This window comes from Podarcis cretensis (assembly GCF_951804945.1).
Source record: "Podarcis cretensis genome assembly, chromosome: 12".
Classification (NCBI taxonomy): Eukaryota; Metazoa; Chordata; class Lepidosauria; order Squamata; family Lacertidae; genus Podarcis; species Podarcis cretensis.
The window spans coordinates 42,087,461-42,099,741 of record NC_137181.1 but is presented as its reverse complement, the minus strand read 5'-3'; the positions used below and the strand labels follow the sequence as shown (position 1 = coordinate 42,099,741).

At 41.4% G+C, this 12,281-nt stretch overlaps 1 protein-coding gene across 6 annotated transcripts in view; it reads left to right on the top strand.

Moving 5' to 3' along the window:
• THRB (thyroid hormone receptor beta) overlaps positions 1 to 12,281 on the top strand; it is a 188,657-nt gene that overhangs the window by 115,235 nt on the left and 61,141 nt on the right. For all 6 annotated transcript variants that reach the window (XR_013831984.1, XM_079947403.1, XM_079947406.1 and 3 more), the window contains exon 4: positions 11,667 to 11,731. Coding sequence is in view for 1 of the 6 variants with exons in the window: in XM_079947405.1 (XP_079803531.1) it covers positions 11,725 to 11,731 (7 nt within the window). In the remaining 5 variants the exon portion in view is untranslated. The remainder of the gene's footprint in view (positions 1 to 11,666; positions 11,732 to 12,281) is intronic.

Below are 12,281 nucleotides of genomic sequence, written 5' to 3'. Positions count from 1 at the left end.
AAACACCCTTTGCCCAAAAAATTGTACATATTTACACTCACACCACATGTGAACACAATTCCCTGTTTCCTGGAATCCCCTCCAACAGGGTAATTGCTTCTGCCAGTCCTGAATAAGGCAGAGGTCACTTGTAGCTGGAGCAGGGTAGAGGTAGCAGCTTAGACCCTCAGGGGAGCTGTCAAGTGGAACCCAGAAATGAGGATTCCCCACTGAGTTACACCAGTGACCAGGAGACAGAGGAATTCTATAGCACACATGGGAGCCTCAGCTCTTCCTGGAGCCAAGCAGGCCCATATCTGGAGTACACTTCCATGCTAGCCTTATCCCAAGTAAGGATCAAAAAAGCCAGGAGATTCAGTCTGCCATGTGGGCATCCTTGGACTTTCGCACAGGTTTGATCACCTGCCAGGGACCGGTAGGACACTGGCGAGTGTGCGCCAGGGGAAGGGGGACTGGTGTCTGACTTGGGAGGAGGGGGAAGTGGTTTGTGGGGACCTGTACAACCCAGGAGGCAAGAATCAGAGGCAGGGGAAGCTTCAGAGCTGGAGGGTGGAGCACAGGATGGGTTGGAAGAAGAGGAGCAAGAAGGCAGGTCAGGCAAGTGAAGGACCGGGTGCTTCCCCAGCCTCTCCTGCACCACTGTCTCTCAGAACCAAGAGGGGACTTAAAAGGGATGAGCAATGGAAGTTTCCATCCAGGCATAGTCTCCAGCTGTGCACGTGGGAAGCTACATAAACTGATGGAGGGAGAGTGTCAGGGGCTGGACAGAGGAGGAATGGTGGGAACTGCCCCCTCTTCTCCTGGACCTTCCCAAGAACAGGAGACGGTATAGATTTAGATCATTGGTTTGCATAAGGGCATAGTTCAGAGGCTGCAGAGGGCAGAAGCTGGGAAATATTGGAAGAGGAACAGGAAGAAGAAGAAGAAGAAGAAGAAGAAGAAGAAGAAGAAGAAGAAGAACCGGAGGAGAGACAGCTGACAGACTCGGTGTCCTTGGAAAGCATTCCTGACCCCCCTTCTCCCAGGACCAGACAGGCATTTAGGGTAGGAGAACAGAGAGCTCAGAGGCAGAAAGCTCAGATTAGCTGACGCAGAGGTGACGTAGAGTAGGGGAGACAAAGGGGGAGTGGGACTTTACTTGAAGCAGCACCATTTCTCAAGAGAAACCGCATTCCTTTGTCTCTCGCTCTGATTATTGAATAGACTAATTTGGAAGAACTCATCTTTTTTTTATCTGTTTCTTTGCTGCCACCAGGGGAGGGATCTGGTTCCCCAAAGCCTGACAGGGGGTGGTCCTCTGTTGCTGTAACTGCTCCATAAGAGCACCAACCAGTAGGTCTCCAGAACTGCGTAGAAGTGACTTTGACAATAAAGAGTTAACTCTCAGTTGGGAAGTACCTTTGACATCACCTCCGTTCCTGTGGGCTTGTGGGTATGGCAATTTGCCAAACATCTTAATCATGACCCATCATTTAAACTAAATACCTAAGGGAAAAAATTGTGCTGATCATGCAAAGTTGTTCCATTCTTCATGGAGTGAATATTGAATGAGATGTCCTGGGAGTTGCTGTGCTATATGGAGATACACTGGAATTATAATAAAATCCCCAGCTTTGGTTGGATCACATGCCACATGTTTCTTCCATGCATAGACTGATGATGATGGTGGTGGTGATGATCTACATAGAATAGAAACACGGTTACAGTCTGAGAGAGCCAGAAAAGGGTGTGTGAAAACTCAGACCAGTGTTTTGTTTTTATTACGCAGTGTAGGAAGAATTACATCTAAATAAAGCATTTATTGGGTGTTAAATTTCTGCATCATTATTAGTACTGTCTCTTTATTAGTGTCTTTGGCACAGGAAGCAATGCTACATTTTAAATATTTTTACCAGTCATCACTATGTCTTGGGTGGTAGTGGAGAATTTTCAACTCTGTAGAACCTTTAGGATTTATTTATTTTTTTACCAAAAGGAAAAAATAAATAAAGCTGTTATATATGAACCTGTGTTTTTCATCTTTTATCTTCTGCTTGTGTTTCTCTTTAAACATCTCATTTTTGATAATAAAAGGTAAAGGTAAAGGTACCCCTGCCCGTACGGGCCAGTCTTGACAGACTCTGGGGTTGTGCGCCCATCTCACTTAAGAGGCCAGGGGCCAGCGCTGTCCGGAGACACTTCCGGGTCACGTGGCCAGCGTGACATCGCTGCTCTGGCAAGCCAGAGCCGCACACGGAAACGCCGTTTACCTTCCCGCTGGTAAGCGGTCCCTATTTATCTACTTGCACCCGGAGGTGCTTTCGAACTGCTAGGTTGGCAGGCGCTGGGACCGAGCAGCGGGAGCGCACCCCGCCGCAGGGATTCGAACCGCCGACCTTTCGATCGGCAAGCCCTAGGCGCTGAGGCTTTAGTGTAATAGATTACACTAAAACCAAGGTTTTAAGTAGCTGACTTTTTAAAAAAATGAACAAAAAAAGTTCCATTCTCCTTGACAGAATATACCTTAAAAAAACACATGAATACTTAATTGTGAGTTTGCAGACATTAAAATATTTTTAATATTCCATATATACACTGCAGACATATATTAAAGCAAAACAAAATCTAAGTTGAAATGCTAAATTAGTATCCTTCTGTTTACTAATTTATTGGTAGAACATTTAGTACATTACGCGTAGTAATATCTAACTGAATAATCAGTGCTGCAGAGAAAATTTATATTATAAACTGAAAGATTTTAATAATTTTTTTCTGTATGCTGTTACACACTCCTTAACCTATTTGCTTTTCTTCATGTCTGAACACGAGGGAAATTAAATTTTAAAAGAGGGTGTGAATTGTTGTTAACTCTGTATTTCTGTGCCATCGTGTTTCCACTGTGCCAATTTTTTTGATGAGTTGCAAAGAAAATTTGATCATCCCAGAGGATTGCAAGGCATAAGCACACACAGACGTGTTACCGTTCAACTCATTATTAGGAAACTACCTTCATAAAATCACTTTTTTCTAAATTAGAATTTTAGGGTGTAGCTGCAAAGGAAGCTTACATTTGCTAGTTGAAAAAAAAACGCCCCAGCATAATTCTGTTCCAGGCATCAAGAGACAGTGAATTACCTATTTGTTAAACAGGCATGCCCTTTCACAAGCCTTTGACAGCCTATAAGGCTGGGCCAAAGTATTTGGTTTATATGTTTCTGTCAATTTGAGGGAAGGCAATGAGAGATTTTACTTTCGTGGGCTCCATGATCACTGCAGATGGTGACAGCAGCCACGAAATTAAAAGACGCCTGCTTCTTGGGGGGAAAGCAATGACAAACCTAGACAGCATCTTAAAAAGCAGAGACATCACCTTGCCAACAAAGGTCCGTATAGTTAAAGCTATGGTTTTCCCAGTAGTGATGTATGGAAGTGAGAGCTGGACCATAAAGAAGGCTGATCGCCGAAGAATTGATGTTTTTGAATTATGGTGCTGGAGGAGACTCTTGAGAGTCCCATGGACTGCAAGAAGATCAAACCTCTCCATTCTGAAGGAAATCAGCCCTGAGTGCTCACTGGAAGGACAGATAGTGAAGCTGAGGCTCCAATACTTTGGCCACCTCATGAGAAGAGAAGACTCCCTGGAAAAGACCCTGATGTTGGGAAAGATGGAGGGCACAAGGAGAAGGGGACAACAGAGGACGAGATGGTTGGACAGTGTTCTCGAAGCTACCAGCATGAGCTTGACCAAACTGCAGGAGGCAGTGGAAGACAGGAGTGCCTGGTGTGCTCTGGTCCATGGGGTCACGAATAGTTGGACATGACTAAATGACTAAACAACAACAACAAAAGTTAATAGCCCTAAAATATTTGGGTGCTATATTTCAGCAGGTGATAGTTGTTAAAAGATTGCTTCTTGATGCAGGATCACTCTGGAATATTCTGAATGAGAAAATCCCTATCAGAGAAAGGGGTGAGGGTCATATTTCTAAGGACTGTACAACTAGATCTGTGAAAGGGAACAAAGTTCTGGCACCTCTCACGTGGGCACCATTGCCATTATAAGAGAACGAGGAAAGTGGTGAATTCTAGCACCTCTTTTTCTAGAAAAATAGCACTATGTATATCCTGGATTGTAATCAGCAATATTCTTTTTCTCTTCCCATAAATATATACAGAATTATACGAGTGTGTACCTGTACAATTACATTAAATTGTTATTGTACCATTGCTGCATTTCATATTCCATTTGACATTTAAAGCAAAATTTCACATTGTGAAGCTAGGCACTGTGAAAATATAAATGTAGGAAGAAATATAAGTTTATCATCCAGTTTCATTCAAAGGAGTAGCTATTACCATAAAAGAGACCATATTTAGTTCTGTAAATTTAAATTGTGACCTTTTATACAAAAGTACTATAGCGCTATGCTGTGAGTGATCTGTCAATGAGAACATTTCTTCCTTATGAGAACAATAATATCTAATTGCTAACATTAATAATGAAAGGAATACGATTTTAATTGCAGATGTAAATGTTTCAAAGATTAGCTGCTCTCCTATTTACTTTCTATGCGCCATGCCTAATCTTGTAGACCTCTCTCATTTGCCTTCTTTCCAAACAAAAACTTCACCGGGTGCAGAAGACATGCAGAAGACATGTGACTGTCACCTGAGGAAATAGACAAAGATTAAATAGCTGATTCACTATTCTAATAGATTACATAAACCATATGACCTTTGCCTATGTGAAAATTGTCCAATCCATCTCTTTCACTTTACAAAGTTTTCAATACACACACCGAAGAGTTCAAATAATCTTCAGAATACGTTTTTGTTGCTGCACATTAAGTGAGGGCATTTTTAAACATACTTTTCACATACTTTATGTGGGTTGGTTCCCCAGATGAGGACCAAATCAAATAATGCAAACATGAAGAGCTTTTGATAGGTGTTATTGAAACCAAGTCAGTAAAAATTGCATTTCTAAGAAGAAAAACATAAGAAACAAGCAGCAGAGGAGGCAACTTCAGATTGTTCCCACTGGGCCTTCCATAAGTAGGCCAAAAGCATCTTAGATCTTCTTCCAGCTCCATAGAGTATAAATGACACCAGTTTGCAGTACTTTGTGCTCATTCACCCATAAGGAAGACTTCAGGGATTCTAGCTTAATTGTGCATAACTTTTAAGCACAGAGAACTTTATACCATAGAAGTTTAGAAGCAGAAGCTTGACTGAAAGTAGACTTTTCAAATTGTTGTTATGACAGTGCCTTTCACCTCATTAATATTTTGACATGTGTGCACATGGTGGATATATTATTCTTTCCCCCCTTCCATATATATGTTCTGTGGCAGGGTCACTGATGTGATCTACCTTAGGGGAGTCCACATCCCAGTGGCAGATCTTTCCCTACTTACTGGAGAACAATAGTCTAAAACATTTCCCCCTTCCTTAGATGTCTTCTAAAGGTTGTGTAGTTACTTATCTCCTTGCTTGTGGGTCACATAACTCCATACCTTGCAATAATTCTCCAATTAAAATAGGAACGTTCTAAGGAAAAGCGGGACATTCCAGGATCCAATCCAAAACCGGGCTGACTTTTGTAAATCCAGCACTGTGCCTGGAAAATAGGGGTACCTGGGGGCAGGGGCGGGTCTGCTTTGTGTTTTTCTGTGAGGGCTAAAAAAATAATAATAATATGTGGATACAGTATTTGTTTCTCTCTTGCCCTTTTGAATGATTGAGTATTCTGAAAAACCATGTTGGAAAACTTTTTAAATTACTTAGATGAAAAATCTTGTAAAGATCTTGCTGAGAATGTATTTTTTTCATATATATAAAATGAAACCATTCTTTTCAACTGCTTGTGCATTTCAGTAATTTCAACAGGAGGCTGAGGGACAAACTGAGTGGACCTCCTGGGGTATTTTTTATGAACTTCAAAGCAACTGATGGGGGGGGGGGCGGTTTGCTGCTAATTTTGACCCTGAAAGTGGTGATGGAGGACAAGTTTTAACTTCTTCCTTCTGCTGTTTTCCTGATTAATATCACCTCTCCCTCTGGAGCTGTGATTAGGCTGGCTGGGGGGCAAAAGACAGGTATTTACATTGAGAATTTCAACATAATAGCGGTAGGCATGTGCCCATTCTCTCTTCCCTCCCTCTTGCCATATCCCACTTCATCCAACAGTCTGGATGAAGGTGTGTGGAGAACCAGAACAGAGAAAGTAGGGTTGGTCTTGCTCTCCCCTCGACATATTCTGGGTGCATGGTTCACATTGTGTAAACAGGACTTCTGATTTCCCCCTAGCCCGAAACCTGTCTTTTTCCTTTCAATCTTCGGAAAGTTTCAGGGAGATTAAACGTGCAGGGAAAAGCTATGCACTCTGACTTGATCTTTAAACTCTGTGTACAGTCACAGAAGGGATGCATGTGACCCGGAGACTTTCCCCTGCTGTTAGTTCATCAGTTGAATTTTACGAAAACATTTGACTAGGCCCAAAGTATCACCATCAGAACTGGTTGCATGCCCACCACAGGTATACAGTGGTACCTCTAGTTAAGAACTTAATTCGTTCCGGAGGTCCCTTCTTAACCTGAAACCTTTCTTAACCTGAAGCACCACTTTAGCTAATGGGGCCTCCTGCTGCCACCGGCAATTTCTGTTCTCATCCTGAAGTAAAGTTCTTAACCCGAGGTACTACTTCTGGGTTAGCGGAGTCTGTAACCTGAAGCATTTGTAACCCGAGGTACCACTGTATATAAAGCACATTTAAAGCAAATGATTCCTCCACCCCCAAGAATCATGGGAACTGTAGTTTACCCCTCACACTGCTAAAGTTCCCAGCATTCTTTGGGGGAATGTATGTGCTTTAAATGTATTTTTAGTTCTGCCCAAAGTTGTTGAGCTTTCTTTGAGCTATTTTTATGGAAAATCAGCAAAAACGGCACTGCCTCCATGTGCCGCCATAGGTATGGATTTTCCTGGACATTTGTCCATTCCATGTGGACACTGCTGCCGACTCCAGTATACCGGATATATCTGGGAAATCCCAGACGTATGGCAACCCAGATTAATTCCTTCAGACTTGGTATATCTTTCCATCAGCCAAGAATGGCTTTCCTCCCCCAAATCATTATCTGTTTAATGATTTGGGTAAGAAAAGCTTGAGCATGTAGAAATCCTGAACCACTGAAACATCAATAAAAGTGGGAAAATAAATATGAAATGTCATTTAGTAATATGAACTTTTATCAGAGGGTGCATGCCACTCTTCACTAGAGTGATGGTCAATGTACAACAGAAAAAGTTGCCTTTGTCTTAAAAAAAAATCATGTATGCACTTTTTGGAGATGTGTTTTTTTTTAAAGGTGAGACTGCCAGTTAGAGATTATGATTCATGTGTCTTCTAATAAAGTTGCCTAAAAATTGTTATATTGCGAGTTGACTTTTTATTAGTCTTTTTCCAGAGCTAGTGAGTAATTCACGATGCCCTGGAAATGGTGACAGAAAACCACTTATTTAATGACAGCACAAAGAATGGTAATGAAAATTAACACAGAAGATAAACTGTCCCTTATTGAAATTTAAATGAGAGCTAATGTGTCCTGAATTGATTAAGCAAAAACAAGGAAAGTTTAACGTCAGACTTGTCTTTTGCTATGAGAAAAGACGGTGAAGAAAATTCCGTCTGCTATCACTAAAATTTTAAACAAAATTTCCACTTTCACATGGAATGGGAAAAACTGTGCCTCATTCATGAGATAAATTATTTAGAGCACTGCTGCAAGTCTCTGAGTAAAAAGGGGGGGGGGGGAGTTGGATCAGTGGAAAATAAGCTAAATAGAATCTCTGTGTTCCAGAATGATTGTAATTGGAGAACATATTGCATTTCTTAAACTCTTTTTCACTGCTCTTCATTATTGGTATTGCACATACAGAAACTGAGGTTACCCATATGGATAACAAAACATGGAATGTCTTGTCAGAACAATGTCTTAATAGACAAATTAGCAGTAGTGACATACTCCTTAATGTATTACTCTTGTTGGGAAACAAACCTTTCCGATTTCAGCGTAAACATACTTTTACCATTGATCTACATAATTCCAGTGTGGGTGGATGAGTAATGTTCATTTACCAATTGCACTGAATAGTCTCGCTCTTCTGTTCAGAGTCTATTTGTAGGAAGTACTGCATAGCCTCCACTGACTGGTCACTAACTGGCTCTTTTCCATATTAAAAATAATTTCAGATTTCGAGTGAATTAACAGTCCATCTCTATCCCATTTTGAGAAGGTTTGGTTTTTAATGTTCAGCATTAAATGGCAGAATGTCATGCGAACCCTAATGTAAAATGATTTATATTAAGGAATTGGTATGGTATAGCACCTTGTAACAACCCATTGATTTTCCCGGTTGAAAGAGATAGCAAAATAAGTATTTGGTTTGGTTGCTAAAGTGTTATCAAAGCTTCTGCTAACAGGGGCCCCATTCCGAATGGAACGCTACTTTCCTTATATATTGTTTACATGCTAAATTCAGGCTACTTATGAACAGGATGCCTTCCAAAAGAATAATATCAGATACCCACAGGGGGGAGCTAGAGGATAATATCCCTCTTAAATGTCATGGAGGGATTCCTCATTGGAAATAATCTAAGTAGAAAGAATGTCCTGTTTCATTTGCTGGGCTTCTTCGTGGGAATTTATTTTTTATTCATTATATTAATAGGTCAATGCTATACTTTAAAGGAAGCCCAAGTGGTGTGCATTAAAACACACAAATAATGAATTTTATTGCATTGAGATGCATTATACGAATCCACTCAAAATAAAGTTCTCCCCAAATAGCTGTTCCTTAAAAGTAGAGCAGGATATAAGAAATAAGCACATTAAACTAATAATGAAATAAACTAGGAGCAATAGCGTTTCAGATCTTCTCTCCAGCCTTTAGGGAAAGCATATGAGACATTAAAGGGTTGTGATTATTAGCAAAAGCTTGTAAAGGAAGTAGCTAGACATCGTTTTTTTTGAAAGCAAATTTCATCATGATTGCTGCAACAAACACACAGTATGTCTTTCATTTCAGGAGAGTCTGAACAGCATCCTAAAAATGAGATTGACAAGGCTACTACTAGCAAAAACTGTAAAACACAGTATAACCCCCATGCCAACTTCCAAGATGATGACAATGATGATGTGATACAAGTTTTCATCAGCTGTGGGCATCACACAAACCATGGCTTAGCAGGCATGACCAAACTCGGCCCTCCATATGTTTTGGGACTACAATTCCCATCATCCCTGAGCACTGGTCCGGTTAGCTAGAGATGATGGGAGTTGTAGTCTCCAAAACATCTGGAGGGCCAAGTTTGGCCATGCCTGGTAGGGTAAACAAGCAAATGTGCAGGTTACCAGAGAGGATATAATATATTTATTTATACCCTTCCTTTTCCCCAACACAGCTAAAAACATAGGGGAAAAACAGTCATTAAAAGCTCTTAAAAACATACAAATGATTAAAATAAAAACAGCATGAAGCTTCATTAGAAGCAGCCTGTTGAACCAAGTATTCACCTGTTGGCAGAACAACAAGGAGGGAGCCAGTCGAACTACTATAGGGAGGGAGTCCCAGAGTCTGAGAGCAGCCACGGAGAAGGCCCTCCCTGGTTGTTCTGCTGCTGTGCTGTGCTAAGCCATGTTTTGGCTTCAAGTGTCATTCAGACCAGGGCTTGTGGTTTAGTTCTCTCCAGACAAACCATGAGTTGTAACCAAGGTTTGTTCTATGGTTTGCAGCTGCAAAAAGGTGTATTTTTAGAGGACTAGGTGCCAATAAGGAACAAACATGTCTCATTTTAAATTTATGGGCCACGTTTCAGGTAGTGGAGCTTGTCACTTACTTTTTGAGGTAGGAAAGCTATGTTAGCAAAGGAAATGCAGGGACATGACAGGGCTGTGCCAGGTCAACTGGGAATGCAGACGGAAGTGTTATTTGTATGCCTGCGATACCAAGCTTCTTCCCCCATCTATCCCAGGGAGGAGGTGGCAATTCTGGACTGGGGCCTGAGCTTGACCATTTTAGACTGGATTTGAGTTAGGCGTGCCACCTTTGGTTGGGCAAAATAAAGGACAGGTCAGGCAAAATATTGGACAGGTTGGGGAGGGGAATTGGGGACTAAAAATTACTTTACCAGGTGCAAAAATGACTTCAAAGCAACCTATTACTCTCTCTCCTGGTCGCTGACTCTGAATCTCTGTCTCCTATGTCTGCACAAAAACTCTCTTTCTTTCCACCCAAGGCATGCAAACCCCCTCAGGGTTTTATTCTACCACAGAAGAAAATTAGATAAAAACCAGGATTAAGGGGTTTTCTTAGGACCAGTCCTTTTTTTCTTTAAAAAAAAATGTTTAGGGGTACTCTCATTTTCCCACTCATATTGAAATACTGCCCCTCAATGAGGCCAAACTTAGATTCACAAAATGTTTAGGCGTATGCGTACCCCCAGAAAAAAAGCACTGCTTAGGACGGCGGAAAGTATGTGTTTTGTATCCCGTTGGTGTAGTGGTGTGATGTTAACATATGAGAGTGCTGGAGGTGAAATAGTTAAACAGGTTACCCAATCAGAACCCAGGGGGTGGAGTCAGAGGGACTATAAAACCAGCTCTGGGAGGGGCAAAGGGGAGAAGTTTGTTGGGAGTTGGGTGGCTGGTTGGAGTGGAAGTCAATTGGGATAGAGTCTGTGGGTAGGTTGAGTTAGTGTAGCGAAATAAGCTGAGTCAGGAACAGTTAGGAACTAGGAAGACAAGAAAATGTGAGAGGTGGTTTAATGAGGGAGAGTAGGTAGCGAAAGTTATAGGTCTGGATAGGCACCCCATGAATATAATTGATTGATACTGTTTATGAAACCACACGCTTGTTAAACTGCAATAAATAAACAGAAGTTTATGTTCCAATTTAACCCTGACTGGACTCAGTATTGTACCAGGTAGGGCCTGGGTGGTGGCAGCAAGAAATAAAGTGGTGGCACAGGGATCAATAGACGGTGAAACGTCCGGGGACCCTGTGTGATTGCCACAAGTGGTGAAGGAAATGTACTGCAGTGGGGTGGGGGACACCGAAAATTGGGGAGGGGGTTGAAGAGGGTCAGTAGTGGGGAGTGAGAAATGTCCCTATTTTCACCTGAGGAATGTTGGAGGGTATGCAGTGCAGAGACTAGGGAGGAGGAAAGTGACAGGCACTGTTATGTCTTATACTGGTTGCACGTAAGAAGGCAGGCAAGTGGGGGCTGGCTGAGTGAAAACTAAGGCTGGTGGGGCAGCATCCAGATTCCATTGGTACTTAGTGGTCTGGTATTGAGCTGTGTTTCTTTTGTTGTAATAATCTAACCATTAATTGTTAGCCATTTTGAGGGGCTGGGGACTGAAAGACAGGTTTGAGATAAATATTTAATAAATATATAAGGAACGTGTAGCAAACAGGTTGCTGTTGTTGTTAGTACTACTTCATGCCAAAATAGGCTTCTAAGCAGTTTGCAAAGTGTAAAAAAGAAAAGAAAGAAAGAACACCCTTTACTATAATATGAATAAAGCAATCACATCAAAACATTAAAATGTCAATAATGAAAACAGCTGGTTGTTCTGTTTGCTACGCTTGTTGAAACTGTTGTCTTTTTAAATCCTTGACAGGTGATAACTGGTGAAAAAGAGAAATGAGGATGACTACCTTTTGCTGATTCCCAGCAGCATGTCAGGTACTTGAATTTATTTCATAAGAGCTTTCCTGTATCCCCCCCCCCCAAAGTTGAGGTTGTGCAATACAAGCTGTAGTACGTAGAGCTCCATGTGACCTCATTTCCCCCAGTACGATATTCACCTGTTCAGTGACACTATGCACACCAGTGCTTCCCAAACATTTGGGAACCACTGACCACCCCCTCGGTTCCATAAACTCATCCCCCAGTGCCCCTCTACTCCATAAAAAGCATTATTCAGAATAGTGGTTTGCACAACCAACTAAGAAGTCTAATAACACAGTTATAATTCAAGACAGGAACAATTAATTGCACAATTATTTCAAAATCCAATTAAATAATTTCAAAATCCAATTAAAACTATTTAGCTGAACTAATTCAACAAAATTGATGAACTTCATCCAGTGATATCATCTTTTCGAAGTCTGAAAACCTCCGTGTTAGGGAATCATTCTGACAGAAACAGTTAGAAGGTTCCAGAACATTAATTTATATATGGGAGTGGCGTGCTTAAAGTGAACAGTGAACCTTTCTGGAGGTATGCCTTTAT